The 22987-nt window shown below is 33.4% G+C and overlaps 1 protein-coding gene across 1 annotated transcript; it reads left to right on the forward strand.

Moving 5' to 3' along the window:
• Nucleotides 1–3313: 3313 nt before the first annotated feature.
• Nucleotides 3314–21568, forward strand: LOC110019624 (stress-response A/B barrel domain-containing protein UP3; the record flags this gene model as incomplete). Its single annotated transcript, XM_020717366.1, is given in 7 exon segments — nt 3314–3423; nt 16128–16255; nt 17142–17281; nt 17427–17495; nt 18225–18363; nt 21318–21380; nt 21525–21568. Coding segments are annotated over 7 exon segments (627 nt in total), but the record flags the coding sequence as incomplete, so codon positions are not given.
• Nucleotides 21569–22987: the final 1419 nt, after the last annotated feature.

Consider the following 22987-nt stretch of genomic DNA (forward strand, 5'->3'; position numbering starts at 1 on the left):
GTGTGTGTGTGCGCGCGTGTGTGTGTGTGTGTGTGCGTGTGTGTCTAAGTCTTGGATAATTGTTGACGATGTAAATGAAGAAGGCTCACCACTGCCCATACCCTGTATCATACTCTGTAATTTCAACTGTTTATTGCAGATTTGCTTTTACCTCTCAGTACATGTGTCTTACTTTCTTAAGGTGAATTAGATAATCTTCGAATGCACCAAATACGAATTATATGGTGAATTAAGAAATCACCAATGTTGAACGCTTTTGAGACTTATAGGGTCTCGTATTTCTTGTGACTACATGCAATGGGTTAAAGAATTTGTATCTTAGAGAAAGAATGAGAGAGAGAGATATGAGAGTATTGATAGAGAACATTTGGAAATATAATAAATTCTTAAGAGTGCGGCTCCTTGGAGGTTTCCAAAGTTACATGATTTTAGAGGAAGAGAAGAAGAGACAAAAAAAGATAGAGAGAGATCCCGACCCCCTTCCTCTCATTTTTTCTTCCATCTTGATACGCCACCAACAAATTTTCATCATTTGACACGAATTTTGAGACATGACACGGATCCCAAGATAATTTTTTTGTGTAAGAAATGTTCGAATCTTGATAAAAATTCATCTAGAGCTTCGATTTCAGCAAACTTATAGTCAAACAGACCGGCTCGATGAGACAGGCCTAATGATATAAAAACTGACCAAATCCGAGTCAAATCAAACCCATATCAAATCATCAAACCAACATTGAAAGATTTATGGACACATTTGGAAGGTCAAACAGATGTTGACACTAGCAAGCCTATACTCGAATCGAGCGTCTCGACAAGACAAATTTAACGAGCCCAAGATCACTCAATTCCGACATCGTTAAGACACTCAAATATTAATTAAATGTTGCATGATCGAAGGAAACTCTTTGGATCGTCCGATCAAAATGGTTAATATTCCTGCATTAATTGCACTCAGAACACTATAAATAGACCCCCACCCCCCACATGAGGGAAAACTGAAGTCGAGAAAGAGAGCCTGAGGCTTTAAGGAGCAACTGCAGCTCAACATCACCACCGATCGTCGTCGACCACTGCCTACCTCCGTCGTCGACCACCGCCGACCCTCATCAACCACTACCTACTGCCGACGACCACCACTGACCTCTGATGACCACCATCGGCAGTCGTTAACCACCGCCGACTATCGTTGACCACCGTCTACCGTGGTCGACCTTCACCAACCGTCCTCGACTACCATTAACCGCAATTGATCACCACCAACTAGACGTCGTTAGTCGACGTTGTAATCTGAAAAAATATAGTTATCATTTCTCATTTGAGGGAAGATATTTCTGTAATAATTAATCAACAGTAGATTTCCGCAACTGGGCCAGGACCTGTGATTTTTTCTTTACAGATTTTTCCACGTAAAAACTTCTTGAGTCATCACTGATTGATTCTTTTACATCTGTGTGCGCACTAAATTTCGTACAACGCTAAGACGATAGTTTGGACCTGTGATTTTTTCTTTACGGATTTTTCCACGTAAAAACTTCTTGAGTCATCACTGATTGATTCTCTTACATCTGTGTGCGCACTAAATTTTCGTACAACGCTAAGACGATAGTTTGGACCTGTGATTTTTTCTTTACGGATTTTTCCACGTAAAAACTTCTTGAGTCATCACTGATTGATTCTCTTACATCTGTGTGCGCACTAAATTTTCGTACAACGCTAAGACGATAGTTTGTTACTCTACCGCCGCGAATTTTTTAGCACGCATCACTTCTCATACACAGAGAGAAAGATAATAAAATAATCGATATAGTACATTTTGTTTTGTAAGACACCATTTTCTAATGCCTTAATGAAAAAGTTCGTCATATGGGTGTCAGATGTTGTCGGTACGATGACCATCTCTGTGACTGGGTTAAAAGATCGAGTCTCAAGGGTTGGGCGGCGTCGTTAAGAATGGATTTACAGATATCTTCATTAATCATGATAGCCTCCTGCGATAGTCACCCTCGCACAGGTGGGCTAAATTATCCCTTTGAGGGAATGCATATAAATAGAATCATCAAATGATCTTGATTCAACCACTTCAATATGTGAGCCTAACTTAATCACTATAACAGGTGGACTCAATTTAATAAACAAGAAAACTATAAATACTAGTAATTGTGTATACCACCAAAATTTTATAATGAATTTTAATTTTATTGAACTAATTGCCGAAATTTGGAATGTAATGTATTTAATATGTATTGTGCTGTTAATTTAGGCAATCAAATAGTCTCCAAGTTATTTTTGATTCAACTAAGATTATCACGAGAAGTGTTGTTTTTTTTTAATTAATTATAAAATAATAGTGAGAAAAAAAATAACTTTTTAATACATGCAATATATTTTAAATTTAATAAAGAAAAAAATTAGAATATTTTTTTTTACCGTGCTAAAATTACATACAGAGCACTCGAAACATTGCTATTTACAAAATCTAGCTCTCAAAGTGATATTTTTGAACTGTCGAACTGATGTATTTTTGCATGCCACGATCAAATTATTGAGAAATTGATAAAAATGAAAATATAGGTCGGGATTTTATCATGAATTTTGATATTTGAGAGAGTTTGAAAATTTGATGAAAAATGATGCTATATTTGTAAATAAGAATGTTTCAAATGCTATTTATATAAATAACTCGAAAAACTAATGAAAAGTATGTTAGAAAAATAATAGAAAGTATGCTAAAATATAAATTATTAAGAAAAAACTAAATCATTATTTGATTAAAAATAAAAAATGCTCGAGTGCTAATTTTTTCTTTAATATTTCGCACGTGCGAAATTTGGCACGTGCGGCGATCACTAGTGCTGTTGTGCGTTACTCGGGCCTTCTTCACTTGAAATCCCCACCACTCAGAACTCAAAAGATAACGACTCCCCCGCTCTTTTCCTTCCAGTCCACTCGTGCCTGTTCCGAGATTTTGCTTCCCGTCAATCCTTCAAAGCCGCCATTAATTACGACGGAGTAGAGAGTGAGACAGAGATAGAAAGAAGGAGACCAAGGAGACGAAGTAGATAAGCGAATCGCTTCTCCGGAATGCTTCCTTGCAATCATTGCTTATCCATTACAGCTTTCTCGCTAAACCTAGCTCCACCTTTCTGCTCTCCTTTGAAATTGTTTATTCGTCGCCGCAGTCGATTTCTTCGATCGCGTCTAAGGAGATCAGGCAATTTTGATTTGAATATCCTTTGTATTAGCTCCATTTTTTTCGGTGGCTATAGCTTCTTGCTTAGTTTGTTTTTTATGCTTATTTTTTTATATTAGAAATTGATATTTTCTCGAGGCCGCGTGGATATGGAGGAAGAATTAGGTTTTTTTCTGGTAAGGGTGAATGCCGGGCAATACAGCACCGGTTGATGTATTTATGAAAAGAAGGTAACTTCGTTCTTTTTTTTTATATTATTTTTATAGTGTGAAATATTAGATCAATAGCTTTGATGAATAAATCATTTATGCTGATCACTGTTATACTTGAATAATGTGTTTATTGTTTTTGACAATCTTTGCTATACGATTTATTTGTGAAAAGAAATGAGATTGGTTTTGTTGTACCATGAGGGGATTTAGAAATATATTTTTTTGGGTGGTGGTGCAATATAAAAAAATTGGGGTTTTTACATAGCAACAATCTAAAATATTGAATATAACATTTTAACCCCTAAACTTTAAATATAACATTTTAGCAACTTCCTTCATTCCAACCACCCTCATTTACCCATTAGTGAGGCTTTGAGTGAAAAATTTTGGGTTGTTAAAATGTTGTATTTAAAGTTTGGGCGGTTAATATGTCATATTCAATATTTTGGGTGGTTGGTATGTAAAAATTTCAATTAAATTGGATTTCCTATCATAATTTTATTACATAAAATGCAATACTGCTTTTAAGTAAAATGAGATTATGACCTCACTAACAATCTGCATAACATTGATGATGGTGATACCTCCATAAATAGTCTATATGAGCTTCTAACATATCATTTATTTATGAGTGCTCCTTTTAAGCTCCAACTGTTTATGTACCAATTTCGACAAATCTTTTGATACCTAATCATGAATAAACATGGTATAGGATGAGCTGAATCTCACATGATTAGATGCTTAAGTGGGTGGACCTAAAGTAGTGCACGCATGTGCCATATGTTAGAATCTAGATTTTCTCCATATTTTTAGATAAGGTTAAGTTGGTTTTGATTTTCAAAATAAGTGGCTATGAAACTCAAGGTTCATTCATACTTGATTTTCAAGATTGAGAGCTACCAACTTAAGATTAAATCACAATTAGTTTTGATGATTGCTACTTATTTAAAACTATATTCACTCTTCACTTTTCAAATCTACCACTACATGATGTTGTTGTAAGTAGGGGAAAAAATCAATGGTTTTATCCCACAACAAATAACAAAAGAAAGAGAAAGAGAGATGTGAGGGGTGTTAATCGAGAAAGAAATGAAGAATTTGTTTTGGAGCTCTTACGAGAGTAGTTTTTCGGCTTCTTCAAGAAGAAGGGTTATTATTCTAGCTCTAGCAATAGAAGGTCTTATGAACCTAATAGGGAATCGTTCCTATTTAGACTCTTGTACCCAAGAGGGAACAGGGCAGCCACATTTTTTTTTGCAAAACTAATGATCATCTTCACAATAGGTGACTATATTTCTCTTAGTTAGATAAAGTGTTATTTTTTTTCATATCTTCAATTTTGTCTTAGTGTATTTCTTCATCTATCTTTTTGGAGCACAGTGAAGTATTTTATCTTTGTGTGGCTCTAGTTGTAGGCTTATTTAAATCAAATCATATAAATTTTTTATATTCTCTTATGTGTTGCTTGATCTTCTTTTACAATTATATTGTGGTTCAACGAATTTGCTCAAGGGTTGATGCACTTTCTTTTCTAATAGCTGGTATCTGAATAAGGTTATGAAAATAATTATGATAGTCATGAAACTCAGGATCATGAAGTTTGGTGGATCAAAGCGTTTTATGGGGTATATAATATGATGCTTAAAATCGTGAGTGAAGAAGACAAGACAAAGATGGATGAGAAATTTTTCTCAATGATTCACTTAAGTTATATGAATGATGGCTTGATAAAGGTATAAGAGAATACAACTTCAAAAGTTTTGTAGTTTAGGCTAGAGTTTTTATATATTACCAAAAGCCTCTCATAAACTTTAATGCAAGTAGATACTATATTTATTTAACATTAGGATGGTATACCTATAAATTTACATTTGAAAGAATTTAATTCTATTGTTCGACATTTGAAGTATATTAATGTGCTTTTTGATGATAAATATCAAGCTTTATTGTCATTATGCTTATTACCTCTCTTTTGCAAGCACTTTTGAGGTACCATATTATATGATTGTAATACATTAAGCTTAGAAGTTGTTAAGAATTCATTTCTTTCAAACGAGTTTATTTCTAGACTAAAGAGAGGTGATAAATAAGCTTAATGTCTATTTTAGGCTAGAGAAATCCTATGATCAATGAATCTTTTTTAAATATGGTAGGAGTAAATTTTAGATATCTAAAATTTAAGGAAATTATTTGATTCCATTGATGTAAGTATTGGTATAAGTTTTTCTTTTTATTAAATTGGTGATACTTTTTATGATTTTCATATATTTTTTCTCATATGAGCCAATCAACAGTGGCCATGTTTACGTAAGAAATGGAGTTGTGTGCATGATTGGAGGTTTTGAAACTCGATAGTTGAGGTCACACGGTGGTGTAGCTAGATCATTAGCTAGAGTTATATATATACCATATTTGAAGAGGAATTTAATAATTTTAATGCTCCCAATGTTGCAAAATATCGACTATGTTGTGATTATATTGCCCTTAACGTCAATAAGAGTGTGTTGGTTGCTTTGAATGTGAATAGAATTAGTATTCTTTGTGTATTAAGAAGTGCATTCTCATGTTTTAATGTGTTGCATTCAATAGCTATGATGGTGGAGCAATAATGATACTAAGTATGTGATGTTAAGTATTAAACAATAGAGCCATTATAAAATCCATTGTTGACGATTTTGCAAGTGCAGTGCAAAATAAAATTTTTGTTAAGTGGGAGCTTTCCAAAAGATAGTTCGACATTGCGGGGTTGGAAAAGGTTTTGAATTAAGGAGCAACTTATCAATAAGCCCAATTTAACAGGTTTGTCATTGATGGAGTGAGATATTGGAAACCCTCAGTTAAGCTATGTGATTGATGAAAAAAATATTGCATGAAGACATAACACTTGAGAAATTAGGAACTAGCTCGTGTCATTAGTAACAACACTTGAGAAATTAGGAACTAGCTCGTGTCATTAGAGTGACAGAAAAAGGCGGGCTAGCATCAAAGAGACATAGGAGAAAACGTGCAGAAAGATGAAGCGAAAGACATTTTAAGCGGCTGTCATTATAAGGGGTCGGGGCAAAAGGAGAGGTCGTGACCCTCGAGCAAGCCGAGCAAGTGCAATCAAAAGTAACGAATGTAAGATCCAAAATTTTTCTTTCATTTTCTTCCTCCATTCGTTGTCGCCTTTCCGATCGGGACTTCCGTCAAAATCCTTTCCTTTTCTTCTTCACTGTTTTACCACTTCTTTCGGCTACTTAAGGAGGACTGATGTAGAAGCCTAAAGCATCACACTTGTCTCTCTTTTGCCTCCTTTTGTAGCCACCAAACCCTCTCGAGCAACTCCTTTCCTTTTTAGTGCAAACCATCGCCTTTGTGTCAGAACCCTTGTGATACAATCACAATTAGAGCAAAACGGGAGGCAGCAATTTGATCATGACATGCCGAGGCCACCAAAGCTCTTATTGTTCTCCTCCTTTTCCGAACCCTCACGATGCAGTCATGATTAGAGCTAGCGATGAAGGCAACAACATGATCATGGTGTAAAGAGCTCATTGAAACTCCTCTTCTTTCTCCCCAGCCTCTTGCAGCCGCCAGCTCTCTGTCTCCTTTCTCTGTCGATCATGATTTGTAAGTTCCCCTTCCTCATTTCTTCTTTTAAATAAATAGAGACAGAGAGTGATCTTATTTTGATTATCTGATTATTGTGTCAATCTAAGGTAGAAATAACCATAATTATGTTCATAGTTTCTTTCAAAAAAAAAAATAATAATAATAATATCTTAATTCCATTACACCTAATAAAAAATTGAGGTTTAATCACATAATTATTCAAATTTTAGTTCCTAATTTATGTAGATCTTCTGGTTAGCACTAGTTGAATTGTTGAAATGCTTAGAAGTGTTTTTTTGGCCTCCTCGAGGTGAGTAACTGTTCTTTATTATGAGATAAATGTACCCTCCTAATTAGGAGTGTTAACATTGTTATTTGTATTAAATTCCTATCTAGTTGTAGGTTTGCTAGTCTTATCATTTAAGTTCCATTAATATAATTACATTAGATTTCATTTTTGTTCCTAATAGCTTTCTTATGTAATAAGCCTTTTTGAATTACTTGAACCTCATGTTTTAGTAATTATTATTTTTTCAAAGCATTGATATGTGAAATCTCATTACTACATAATCATAATTATTAATAAATACTAATGGACATGTAGTTATATTTCCGTGCTTGGATTGTGATGCTTGAATATAATTGATACTATAATATTATTATGTTGATATTATATCATTTTTGTTATGGCTAGGCCAAAGAGAGATCCTCAGAGAAATCAATGGATTTTCATGGGATTGGTGCTCCTATTCACTTGTTTCAATGTGTTGTAATAAACCGGCTACACACACATACACTACAATTTATATTATCAGGTAGTGCTAAATAATTGATGAGTCGTATCTGTGCAATAACACATGATATTGTGACATGTAAATATTTACATAAAAGTTCACGAGTTAAATTTTATTTATGATCATCAATATGTCATATTCTTTGCAATTTCTCTTATACCTACAATATATTTTCTATATTTATTGTTCATATCGTATGCCTCATTTTTCTTGTCATTTATGTTTTAATGAATAGCTATTATTTATTAAGTTTGATTTGTCAAACTCATCCGTTGATATTTTCATATAATAGATTTTACCGACCAACTTACCAGACCATCTCCATAGGAGTAGATATTCCAGCTTTATTTTTTTTTGTTTATATTTTTAGCTTCACATTAGTTATTATATATTTTTTTAGTCCAGACAGTTGTTTCCTTATTTTTCACTTTAGTTTTTTAGTTATAACTTTTTCTTTTAGTTTTATCAGTTGAACTCTTATTTATAGAATAAAATTTAATTTTTCTTATTTATTTTGTTATTACTTGCATACTCTTTTTCTTTTGTGAGAATAAAATATTTTCAATTCTTTTCATCAAGCCCTGCGTTGTAGGGTGTACCGCCTTTTGGACTCAGATTGTGGCAGAGTAGTATCAGAGTCTATGTTTTTTATTCAAATTTCCTTGACTTTGTATTTTATGTTCATTGTCTTCTTAGGACTGAGTAGGAGATAGATTATTCTAGTTAGTAATCTAGCCAATCTTGGAGTAAATTTCAATTGTTTAGAATGACTCCCAATAGAAGAAGTGTTGCAACCACTTGTGCAGCAAAAGTCTTGATAGCTTCTATAGATGTGGTACCTATCCCTCGGGATCATCGCTCTCCTAACCGCCTTTGTGTTGATCTTGCTTAACTGGCCAAGGCTATCGAAGCAACACCACTTAATATGACAACTCTCGTGGAGATGGTGACATGGAACGTTGCCCAAGCACTACAAGCTAGTATTGCAGCTCAAATCGAACAGACATTTGAGACAATGCGGCAACCCACTCAACCAACATTGCAAGAAGCTCCACCTGTAACTCTAGTTGCTACCATGGAGCTTGAGATAACCAACCAGCAGTGATGGCCTACTGAAGTGCGATAGATTGAGTGATAGGTCAATATTTGAAGACACACTCTCCTACCTTCAATGACACAGTGGGCCCGATTGAGTTAGACACATGGCTTCTTGACATTGAGAAGAGATTTCATGGAATTAAGTGCGCTGAAGGCTGTAAGGTGGACATCGCTGCATTCCAACTACATGAAAGAGCTGACGATTGGTTGGAGAGTCACCGCCGCAATACGTTTGGATTTGATGCGGTAATCACTTGGACAGATTTTGAGAGTAACAATACTTCTCTATGGTTGACAGTGTAGGTTGACGAATGACTTGAGAAAACTGGAGCAAAGATAAAAGTTTAATCGAGAGAACAAGACAGTTTACCAGAATTGTCAGATTTATCCGTTCGATTGGTCAGCACTAAGATCAAAAGATGTACCACCTATTTTTTGGCCTACGAGAAGATATTCGAAGGAGTTTGTCTGTTGAAAACTACAAATAGTTGGGAGATCAAACTATACATGTCGAGTTAGAGCTGAATTCATTTGAATAAAAGATTATAACAAAGAGAAAGAACGCCGATGCTCCAAAACAGGAATGGCCACAAAGGAAGCACCGGGGAGATAAGCCAAAGAACAATTTTAATTTCCCTCACTGCGGGAAGAGACACCATGGACCTTGCAACCTATCCATTAACAAGTGCTTCAACTGCTACAACACCGGTCACAAGATCATGGATTGCCTTTTTTCGGCCTATACTCAACCAACATTAAACCAGGAGACCAACTTCAAGTAACATAAGAATGAGTGGCATAAATCTAATAAAAATTTGCACCAAAAACAAAATAGTAAAGGATAGACAAGTCAATACTACTTTCAGCCCCAACAATAGTCACAATAAGTGATGGTGTCTCGTTGTATCAGTCGCATCCTTCTGCATTGCAGTGTTAGCATTACCAACAACCGTCACTAATGCATCAACACTCTTCAACTGTGCAGTACCAGTCTCAATGACATCAAACTTTAGAGCAGCTTAGGCAGGTAATTACATCCCGAGCATTTATTATGACCGAGCAAGAAGTTTTTGAAGCCCTGAAATGGTGACATGTATTGTATTATCTTTATTTTAAAACAATCGACAAGGGTAATGTTTAACTTTAGGACATCACATTCATTCATATTATATAAATTTACATTTAGTACATTAGATTATTTATTACAGTTACACATCGCATTAATTGTGTCATCTGACTCATTTTTGTTTGTCACTCAATGGTTTCATGATTATGAAATTTGTTATTAACAAAACACATATTCAAGCTACAATTATACTATTCCCACTGCTTGAGTTTGATATAATATTGAGTATGAATTTGGGGACCAAATTCTTGTAAGGAGGGTAGTATTTAAGATCCAGTTTTTTTCTTTATTTTCTTCTTTGACTCATTTTGGGATAAGTATTCTTAGCTAGTTGTAGGTTTGTGATAAACGTACAATTCCTAATTAGAGGCGTTAACATTGTTATTTGCATTAGATTCCTAGCTAGTTGTAGGTTTGTGAGTCTTAAAATTTAAATTCCATTAATATATTTACAGTAGATTTTATTTTTGTTCATAATGATTTTCTAGTGTAATTAGCCTTGTTTTGTTGGTGCATAGACTCAGGTTTAATTAATCACACGTCATGTTTTTAGTAATTTTTTATTTTTTTATAGCTTTGATATGTGAAATCTCATTATTACAATTTAATGATCAATTATAAATACTGGCGGACATTTTATAGTTTTATTTTCGTGCTTGGATTGTGATGCATGAATTATAACTGATATTATAATATTATTATGTCGGTATTAATTTTTTTTTATTATGACTAGTCGGATCGACGGATTCTCAGAAAAATCATAGATTTTCATGGGAATGGTGCATACATTTTCTTATTTCAAAGTGTCGTTGTAAACCAACTATATATGTATATATATATGTTTGTATGTGTGCACACGCACACTCGTTTATATTGAAATTTTATATTATAAGATAGTGTTAAATAATTGATGTGTCGTATCTGTACAAAAACACTTGATATTGTGACAACAAAATTGTTAAATTACTCCTATTCATGATCATCAACTTATGATATTCTTTGCAAATTCTGTTATATATATAATTAATCGTACATATTTATTTTATATTATAAGACAGTGTTAAATAATTGATGTGTTGTATCTATACAAAAACACTTGATATTGTGAAATGTAAATACTAACATAAAAATGCACGAGTTAAATTACTCCTATTCTTGATTATCAATATGTGATATTCTTTGCAAATTTTGTTATATATATAATAAATCATACATATTTATTGTTCATATTGTATGCCCAATTTTTCTTATCGTTTATGTTTTAATGAATATCTATTATTTATTGAGTTTGATATGTAAAACTCACTCGTTGATATTTTTATATAAGATATTTCACTCGATCGCTTACCATACCGTCTCCACAGGAACACATTTTTCAGTTTTAGATTTACTTTTGGTATTTTCAATTTCACATTAATTATTGTATTTTCCTTTTTGGGTTTGGGTGGTTGTTTCTTTATTTTCATTTTAGGTTCTTTCAATTATCTTCTTGTCTTTAAGTTTTTTAATTGGATTCTTATTAATGGCATAAATTTTTTTTTTTTTTTCATGTTTTTACTTGCAAACTCTCTTTCATTTAAAAGTACAAAACATGTTCAATTTTGTATCATGCCTACATTGTTGGGGTGTCTCGCCTTTTGGACCTGGGGTGTGACAATGGAAATGATCCCTATAGTGAATCAAATCGAGACGAAGGAGAGGAGGCAAACAATTATCCTGTGTGAAATTGAGAAGACATGCATTTTTTTATAAAGCCCAAAGGAGATTATATAAATAAAAGGAAAGGTGCAGATATGTTGGATGAAAGGGTCCAAATTGGCACCCTAACCACCCGACATACAACACACACGTAGGAAATACATGTATACCCAAAAAATCAAGATTAAAATGTAGACATAGAAAATTATACGCCAAAAAGTCTGCAAACACTCACATATTCATTTAGCACGTGAAAGATTCAATTTAGCCTTCTCTCTGCCTCTGGTTCTGGTTCTAGGACGGGAGCCAACTAATAAGTTGTTAAGTTTGTTTTCATTACTCGAAACAACCAATGTATCATCCATCAAGTTTGGTAGTAGGCCTCCATTCTTTTTCTGCTTCCTAGATGTATAAAATTATTATTCCTCATCCGAAGATTGACTCATTTGATCAGTTGATTGGTCCAAAGATGGTCGGACAGGTGTAGGTTGTTGTGCATCATGAGCCCCTTGTGTCTGACTAATAGTAACAACTTGCTCTATCTGATGAGGTGGCAGAGCTGGAAACGCAGTAGAAATATTTCTACCCATTACATCAATGACAGGTTCTAGGGTAGGTGAAATATGAAATGTCTCATAAACGAGGAACCTACATCATGAGCATTTTGTGGAGGCTGAATGGTTGACATATTACCCATGAGGATAGTGGCATCTTTAGGAGCATCCTTCTGATGATCAATAATGTCAATAACTTGGAGCAGATTGACATATTACCCATGAGGATAGTGACATCTTTAGGAGCATCCTTCTGATGATCAATAGTGTCAATAACTTGGAGCAGATTAGGAGGAGGGGGAATCACTGTCTCTAGTTGAGCACTTTGCTTCTTTGGTCTTAGATGGGGGTATAGATGATGACATTTAGAAATAAAGTGGTCGAACATACGACAATTCAAGCAATACGAAGGGAAAAAATCAATCACAAACCTTTGCCAACATTCATAGTGTTGTGTGTCTAACCAAATGTCCTCAGAAACGATTGAAGTGATGTCCCTTTCAACAAGTACCCTAGCTTCAGAGGGACAAGAAATATTAAAAGTAGGAATGCCCGTTTTGAATGGCTTATCATAAGCTAAGACAATAGAGTACAATACTTCTTCAGTAAAATAATGAAAGTTCAGGCCAGAAAGGCGAATCCAGACTGGAATGATTGACAGTTCTGTGTGTGGGTCAAAATCCACCGACTATTTCAAAATCTTTATTGTTCTGTTATCAATCCAGATTAATCTTTTAGCAAAAAAGCGTGCTTAATCCTCTTCATTAATAAGTTGAATAAAGATGTGTCTTCCATCTAAAAGTCCAATTTTTCACTCTCCAATAAGGTGCATAAGCTCAAATTTCTTACGATTAAGCTCGATTTTAAGATGACCATAAAGAAATTTTTCGACCAAATTCAGACGACGGGAGGAAGCAAGCTGATAACATTCAGCTTTCGTAAAAAAGATGGTTGACTTCCCATTCTTTCTACCAGGTTTCTTGATGCCCCCCGTCAATGCAAACGAAGAAGATAAGAAGCACGATTTAGGAATACCTGAGGCGTGGACACCCGCAAGGGCAACAACATAATATTTGTCCGAAGCGATCACCAACAGAAGAAGGCGCGACGATAGGAATAACGAAGTTACAGTGAAAAAAAAGAGCAAAAGCCGAAAGGGGATCAACGGTAACCCCTTCAAAGTAGAGCAGAGGACGTAAGTGCGAAAGTGCTAAACTTTATGCTTCGAACCTGAGGAAGGACGAGATGAGCCCCGCGCCCAGAAATCGTCCTTCAAAATGACGACGACGAAGAAGGTCTACGGCGAGGCAGACGCGGTGAGTCAGCGCTACTAAACAGACTAGAGGAGTCAAGGCGCGAAATATTTGAGCGTGACGATGCGAGAAAACGCTGTAAACAAACGCTAAGGTTAAGGCGAAACCCTAGCAGAGTCCTGCACGGATATATATATATATATATATATATATATAGAAGGCATGCATAATCAAGAAAAAAAGTGGGAGATGAAGTTGACGGGGGATCAACAGGCATGAATTAAGGCACAGGTGGTGATAGGAAGGTAGTTCATGCTAATCGAGTGTACACAAAGTTGTGTAGGTTCCACGACGAGATGATGACGTGAGAGCGGACTGTGTGCGGGCTCTAGAATGGCTTAGAGAGAGCATGCTAGCGACGAAGGAGTTTATTAAGATATTTGTTATTGACTGTCAAATCAAAGGAAGTGAACTCTAAATAGGCAAAAGCAAGTCAATCTAAAGATTGATGTGAGTACTCATAGTTATAAATTATAGTAATATTATTGTTTCTCAAAACCAAATATATGATTTAATATTGTTACTTGTTCATATTAATTTTTATCGTAAATGATAATGTATAGAAATTATTAATCATATTGACATGAATATTATATATTTCTCATTATATTGAATTTATTTATTTCATGCATTAAATATCATAAATAAATATTGAATGATACAGGACTATGAATGAAATAAATTATATAGATTGTGTGTGCATATTGAATGATGAAATTTACCGTCGTATGGTATTAGTTGGAGACACTAAGGTACTCATGAATGTAACTTTTAAAATGGTATTGATATTGATATATTTTAATTGTTACAATTTTAGCTGGTGCTCTTGTGACAGATATGTATACACGCGCGCGCACACTCACATATATATATATATTTCAAATTAGTTTGAATGATCATACGCGCGCGCACACTCACACATATATATATATATATATATTTCAAATTAGTTTGAATGATCTTTATATGTTTGAATAATTAATTATCAAATAATTTTGCACCAATTTATTATATTTTGACTAGCAAGCATATTATTAATTTTTTTATGTTATTATACTTTAGAAGTATGAGTATTCACGAGTATGTTGATAGCTCATTATAATTTTAATTAATATTTCAAGGTTAAAATTTTAAATAAAAAATGAACTGTAAAAGAGAGAATGTTTGCACATGTTACAACCAAATTGGTGAAAGGTAATTTTATTCTAGACTCTTTACTTTTAAGTTAATTTAAATTTTATTTCGTTAACGACTCCTTTTTATTTGGATGATTATTTCTTATTGATAGAGATTTCAATTAAATTTGAATTTTGTCGTCCGACCGTTTGTTTCCGTCTTGAAAATTTCAAACCCCTATGTCAGGTCGTGCAAAAGGAGCATTCAAATGCAACAATTAAGCATTTATATTTGAAGTTTGGAATTCAATTGAGGGAATGTTAGGTGTGGAGTCTAATTTTTTTTAATAATCTACAAAAAAGATTAATTTATTTTTAGTTTTTATGATTGATTGTTACTAAAATCAAGATACATTTTTACTTGATTTTTAAATTGGTAGCTACCAACTCAAAATTTATTCACATTTCTTGTTCTCAAATTGATTTTCACACTTGTTCTACCAACACATGATGTAATTATAAAAAGGGTTGAAAGCAATAGTATAATGCATTCCATGAAAGAAACACCGAAGAGAGGAGATGAAGAGAAAGAGAGAGGGGAGTCGTCTAATTAAAAAAAGGAACTCTTTTTTTTCCTTCGAGGAGCTTGTAACGAGAGTTCTTTGGCTTCTTTAAGAAGTAAGAAGTGTTATTTTTTTCAGTTTTAGCAAGAGAATAAGTTCTTTATCATAGCAATGAATAATTTCTATCTAAACTTCTATAATAGAGAGACAAGATAGTAACACGAACAACAATATCTTCTTCTTCAACAGATGAATTTATCTCAGCTTGACAGTAGTAACTTTGCTCATATCTTTAATTTTGTCTGAAGTCCTATATTTCATGTATTTATTTTGAAATTTAGTGAATTATTTGATCTTTATGTTGTTGTGGACGCATACTTAAGCCAAACTACATGATTTTTTTCTCTTTTTTGATGCTTGGCCTCCTTTAGTGGTTATTTTATGGTTCATTCTACTTGTTTTTAGGTTGAGGCACTCTCTTTTGGAAAACTGCAGTGACCTCATGTTGGATGTGCCCATAATTGTTTTTGCAGTTAGTTGTGAGTAATAATTCATTTGAATTCATAGCTTTGATGCTGTGGAGATATTCTTCATTACATTTGCTAACATCAGGGTGTCTTTTTTCTTTCATGGTTAATTGTGAGATTATGAGGACATGAAAAGTGCCTTGGTTCTTTATCTCATATTATATTTTGTCTCCTGGCTTTACAAAAATTAGGTGATTGTAGATTCTTTGAATAGATTTTCCAAAGAAGTATTTGCAAAGTATTTAGTAGTGATACATTTGACATTTTTGTTCTAATTCTGCTAAAACAATGATTCTCTCCATGCTGTCATTGTGTATCATCTATCTCTTTATTTTGACAGAAAAATTGTGGAACATATCATCCTTTTGCAAGCCAAGGTGGATCTATCAGACATTGATGAAAAATATATGCTTGATTTTATGTATACGTCACAATATCATATGAGCGGAATCATTGCTTTATCACTAGGTGATTTCCACTCTTTATTATTTTTTTTATAAGTGCAGTGTCTTTATCAAATAAACCCCCTGATGCTCTATTTCAATTTTGTTCACCTTATTTTGTCTTCAATTTCATACATTCATTTATACCATGTGCACTATGGTTAGTAAAGAACTGATCAAATCACATGGAGTTTTCATTTTGCCACTATTTTGCGGCCGTTATTTAAAATTTTAATTTGCTTTAGTATACTAAATCAATTCGTTGAACGTTGCCTCAAAAGATGAGCACATTAACCTATACGAGAAAGTTAATTTTATGTAATCTAATGAACTTCTATCTACCAGAATTTGGTCTTCTTTTCTTTGATGAAGATGTGCAAATTTATTTTCATTAAATTTCTGCATCGGAGCCCTCAATTCAACAGCACGCTTCATCTATATTTTTTGTTTCAAAATTATGGGATTACTATTTTTTTCTTTGAACTCTTTGCTGCTTGTTAGCCATTAGATATATTAAAATGCATACTTATTTATTTTAGGCGGTGTTCGGTTGCAATCTAGATTTACGTTAAATAGGATTGATCAAATCCATAAATTTGGATTTATCAAATCCAATGTGTGACAGAGATGGAGCTCGAGAGCGACAACAGAATAAATCTGTCTTGCAATCAAATTTAATAAATCTGGTTTTAATTCGTAAAATAAATGGAACATAGAAAATTTGATTTAACAGGGTGTTGGGTTTAATTTTTATTTTTTTTTGTTTGGCTAGATTTAACTTAAATCCATGGCTAAATCCTATTAATAGTATGCTATCAAACACCGCATTCGAGTTAACTATTATTTTCTTTTGAATTGTGATTTTTGAAATTGTAAACCCTAATTCTATCTTTGATTCCCTACTTGTGCAGGTCGCGTTGAGGATTCCAATGTTGACAACATCACCCATGCTGTATTTATGCGTTTTCAGAATAGGGAAGATCTTGCAAGGTTCTCTGCTAATCCTCGCTTCTTAGAAGTACTTAAGGAGCATGTCTTTCCGTACTGCGATGTATGCCCTGTGACATGTAATTATCTATCCAGTTTCTTCCTTTTGTTTTATTCATTTTCCTTTAAACATTTTAGCGCTACTTTGGTTCTTATCATGCATAATCAGCTTCTTTAATTGTGCTAATTTTGAGTTTCATCTCTTTTAGGGATCACTTTCCATGGCTTTTGAATCTAAAGTAGAGGATGACATGTTGTCCTTATTCCGCAGAGGAGAGGTTATATTGATAACTTTCATGGGCATTTACATACATACCACACAATTCTTATATATTTACATGTCTCACACCTAAACTTCAATATTTACATATATAACAATCTAATCTTCAATATCACATAAAAAGTACCACAACTACTAACTTTTTGAAAGTAAAGTATACCTATTCATGTAAAGGTTCATGACGCAAAAGTATTATAAATATAAATATAAAATTTTATGTGTTTGATATGAAAACACAAAGGATTTGTCTTGTAGCAAAAGTATTATAAATATAAATATAAAATTTTAGGTGTTTGATATGAAAACACAAAGGATTTGTCTTGTATGTATGTAAATTTCCCTTTTTTAGGTCCCTTTCAACTTTTTTAAAATGAAAAATTATTTTAGCCTTTTGTCTCTTAAAGGCAACGGTTCTTTTTGTCGAAATGCCAAGTATTTAAGAAAAACTGTAGATTTTATCTAATTCGTGGATCACGATCAGCCTGAAGTCCATACATTTTTTCCTATCATTATCAGTAATCATGCTTGCTTTTAGTGTAAATTAGTTGCTTTGAGCGGATTAGATGGTGGCTTGGTTGTTGTGCATTCCTTCTTGCACCGGAATGTCTTATGCTTGAAGCTCACCGACCACGAAAAAAAATTAGTTGCTTTGGAATGAATTTGTAAACATCATCTTTATGCCTTTTGCCCTTATCTTAATAATTTCCGGGCTTATATGTTCAAACAGGAGTTTAACTACGGAGTGGAGTGTGTTTTGCTGATTTCCGTGTTTGAGGCTTCACTTGGGCATGCTATAGAAGAAGCAATGCTTGCCTTTCAAAACCTTATGGATGAATTTCGATCTTTAATTGTACAAGGAACCATTGGTAATTGAAACTATGAGGTTGCTTGACAGTTTTCCTTTCAGTTATCCTTTGCTTTATTTTTGGGAAGATTTACATACATACCACTAATTCCTATGTATCTACATATCTAAATAATGGTTTTTTTTTTTATTTTTATATGAAAGATTTCGGTGGTATGAATGTAAAATTTTAGTTTTGGTGTTACATATCTAAATACAGAGAAATTGGGTGGTATGTATTTAAATGCCCCTTTCTTTTTTTATGCCTTAACGTGCCACCTAACACTGCATTTAAGCACGAATGCATGCAGACCTACACCCTCATAATTATTAGTTAAAATAAATCTTACCTGTTTATTTCCTTGGTCTGCTGCTATGATGCTGATATATACAGGATCAACCAATGTTCGTAACAGGATTTATTTATGTTTTTTAAATGCATTTGTGAAAAGTCTTGCAAACATGAGCGTGCTTTTTTACTGATCTCTTTGCCGCTCATTGCAACTATTACTCCCAGCACCTTCACTCCTTTGATTAGGTGGATAAACCCTTACTGTTTAAAAATGCAAAAAGTATCCTTATTTGATCCAGCAAGCGCACCCAGGTTTTACAAAGCTATGCCAAGTTCCACTTGGGACATGCACTTATTTACAAATATTTCTTGTCAAAATTTACTAAAACTTTCACTTGAAGAGTACGTTATACTCTCTATTTTATAAATAGCAAGTACATGCTATAAAGTTCCCTTTATATAATTCTACGGATTGAGCGAGATTAGATATTATCAAATAGAAAGTTTTATGTGATAGTATTTGTTTGAATGAATACTCAATTTCCTTCAAAATAGATTTCATAAATAATTTTATCATGTAAGTTTTTCTTTCATTAATCCATAAATTTTTCTCTTCAATATATGATAGTATTTATAGCCCTTTAAAATAATCCTAAAAAATATTCAAAATCCTTTTCCAGTTTGGTCCTCAAACGGCTAGTTAATAGCAACTCAACACTGACCCATTGGATTAGTTGAATTTCTTTACTGAGATATTCGGACTGCAATGGAACTTTTACAAGGACATTCCTGACTTTTTTAGCATTTTTTGGGTAGTTTTGGCAGTGCAAGGGATCGTAATTAATGTAACGTTTTAATTTTAACAATTTTTTTAAGAATGTAAAAGTAAATATGTGCAAAAATTAAATTAACTCAATGGAATCAAATTATCAGATTGTTTTTAAATATAGCATAGTTATATAAACCTACTAACATGTAATTAACCTAATTTAAAAAATTTAATGGAATGTATAAAATATGTAGTTCTTTATAAATTTCTCAACCAAATAATGATGAATATTAATGATAATCAAATTAAGATTGCTTTTTTAATTAGATGATTAGTAATACAATTAGCACAATTGAGCTTATAAAGCAAAATTCAAATGTGATTTAATGGGCATATCTTTTGAATGTAAAGCAAGTAGAGTTTCTATTTCTAATAGCATTTATTTAAAGGCCTTAGATTGCGCCACAAATTCTCTTTAGTTCTCCTTATGACCTTATTTACCGATTACATTCGATCGCTAAGGCAGTTTTAATCAATTTCTAGCCTGTTTTCTTTACTTGTTCATTTCATGCATTATAACACACCCCATGAGTGCCTTTGTCAGTCTCCACTGGCCTACAACACCACACATCTTAAAAATTCTTCGAGCTATTGACTTCTCGATCTTGAACTTCATGATCATTGTATTCCTTAAAAAATTCTTTTGTGATAGATGTTTTTAGGAAAATAGTATGCATATTTTCATGTTCATGGAAGTACCAAGCCAATATCAAACGCATCAAAATAAACCATTACCATTTACATGGCTTGGCTCAAGTAAAACCTAAATTGAAGAGTAAGGTAAGGGTATCCTATTCAATAGTAAAAAAGTCATAATCATAGTATTCAATAAGTCACTGACTGGCCCATCCCAAAACTTGAGTGCCCCCTTCCTCAACTAAGAAAAAAGAATGCTCAAGTCTTAATGCAAGTGGCAGAAATAACTTCGTTAAGATAACAAAGAAAGAGGGGTAAACAAATACAAAAAATTGCCAAGTTTAAAAGTTCCTCAGAAGGTGCATTTGGTTCTTCAAGATAATACTCTGAACTTTTCAAAATGAATTTATAATTCACTTTGTCCCCCTTTCTCTGCCTTCTCTCTTCTCATATTTTTCTCAACTCCTTTGCACAAAACATAAAAAATAAATAAATAAATTCTCGCAACTGTTGTCTGCTTCCATGCATCCATTTATATTGCCAACAAATCAATACATCCATATTTAATTTATGTAGAATCACATGACCTCCACTACGCATTTTCAATTTTTCATACAAAAGGTTTGACACTTAATTACGAGACTCATGCATGAATAATTTTGATTGAATATCTAACAATTCACCTAAATCGTGTCTAAATTCTTACACGTTTTTTAATATTTACATCACAATGTTACTCATGCATGAATATTGAGCGAATACAAATATATATATATATATGCGCCACGTACTCAGATCAGTTGGTCGGACAAATTGTTGGCATGATTTACCGTGATTTTCAATTGATTTGTAGTTTTCATCATCCCTAAATTTCTATTTAGCTGATAAATAAATTCTCGTTGTAGTGATTTTTTTTGTATTTCTAGTCCTCATCTGATCGAATGATTAGTTGTCTAAACTTAAAATTTGTGAAGTATGAAGGTTGGGTTTCTGTGCTTGAATCCCTTTATTATATCATTCAGTAATATTAGGAAGAACAGGTTCCTCTTAATTGAACGAAAAAAAAAAATATAACAAAAATGATATCTTGTGAGCAAATTGTGTTACTTCGGTCAGTCATTAGTTTTTTCAATGCTGACGAGAAGGGTAAACCAAGTTCCTTTTAATTTCTTGTTTTTTCTCAAATCTAAGCAACTAATTTATTTTTCTAATTCTCTAGGTTCAACTTTCAGTAATGGCGATAGTGAATATACCCATGCAGCCATTATACGTTTTTATGATTGTAAGCATCACAAATAAACTAATTCATTTAATTGTTTTCATATTTATGCATCATAGCTTTTACCTCTTTCATTAAAGAAAAAACCTTTTTTTCTTGCCTAAATTGGTTTGCTTTTCATTGTTGCGTTTTGCAATTATCTTGCAGTTGAAGCCTTTGACATGTTTAGATGCAGCTCTAAATACAAAAATGTAAGGGTTTTGTTTCTGCATTCCACCGAGACATTTCAGTTTTCAAATGTTTCTTCCACATGCATTTCTGTTGATTATTCTATTTCCATATTCATACTTGGCAGGGTGCATCTGGAAATATTAGCAATAGATTTCCATTGATATTCTTCTAATTTAGTGGAGGTTAAAAGGATAACACTTTTCAATGTGATCGGATAAAGAGGTTTGAAAGGGGAATGACTCAAATTTGGAATATTTATTGTAGAATCCAAAGAATGAAGAACTGGGGGATATCATAGACCCAGAGGAGAGCCTCAGGGACTTCCCAAGCTACCGTATGATTTGGCTTTAGTTTAGAGAGAAATATTTAAATGTTTCATCATGTCAATTTTATTAATTAGGGCTTACACTCATGTGAAACATTCACATAAACAGCCTGGAAGATATGAGGATGTAGGTCGTAATGAACTGCAACCTCAGAATCCTCAGGCGAGTTAGGGCTTATATTGTATAGCAAAACCATACAAAGGCCTAAAGAAAAGTTGAGGATTTATGTTGCATAAGTAAACCACCTCGAAGTCTTTTGGCTAGGTAGTTTAAATTTAGGGAATGGCTTGGTTGCTATAGACATGTTTTGTTGTTGAAGATGGTCGTGTTGTACACAATGTTAGCTCCAAGCTCCTCGTCACGGCAAGTTTATTTTTTCAAATCAGATGTCCTTAAGAGTCATTATTATTTAAGTATTATGAGGTATATTAAAGTTGAATAGAGCGACACTGGTTAGGATATTACAGTTCCCTCATTTTGGTACCACTATTTTCCTTCAAATTCACTTAGTCCAAATGATTTTACTAAACTCAACTTAATGAGTTTCATACTTTCATTTATACCATAGGAAATCTTGTTAGCATCCGTAGGTTAGTGATACGCGTAAAAATGTAATATTTTTCATGTTATATTTTACAATGATATTACACTTTAAAGGTATTTTTTCTTTTATTTTTGGTTGTGGATACAATAAATTGAAGACTTTGGAGTGATTGGAGCAAAAGGAACATAAATGGACCAAAATGGAGCAAACCGGAGCAAATCGGGTTGAATCGGAGTACACCAAAGCTATGGGGACCAAAACCAGACACTTAAGTACTTGTTTCTGGTACTTAAGCACCAAAAATGGAGCTTAGGAGCCACCAGACAGAGAGGAGGGCGCCTAAGCGCCCCAGAATCAATGCTTAGGCGCCGGAGAAGGTTTTTAACATAACTTCTTCAATATACGACGGATTTGGACGATTTTTGAAGCATTACTTCGTGTATAGCTTGGGGAATTCATTGGAAATGAAAAAATGGACTTTTAAAAAAAAATTTTGGGCAGTTATATCGAGTTTTTAAGAGGCATTTCAAGCACCATTTGAAAGATTCATGGAATCTGGACAGTTTTGA

The sequence above is a fragment of the Phalaenopsis equestris genome, unplaced genomic scaffold, assembly GCF_001263595.1.
Source record: "Phalaenopsis equestris unplaced genomic scaffold, ASM126359v1 Scaffold000065, whole genome shotgun sequence".
Classification (NCBI taxonomy): Eukaryota; Viridiplantae; Streptophyta; class Magnoliopsida; order Asparagales; family Orchidaceae; genus Phalaenopsis; species Phalaenopsis equestris.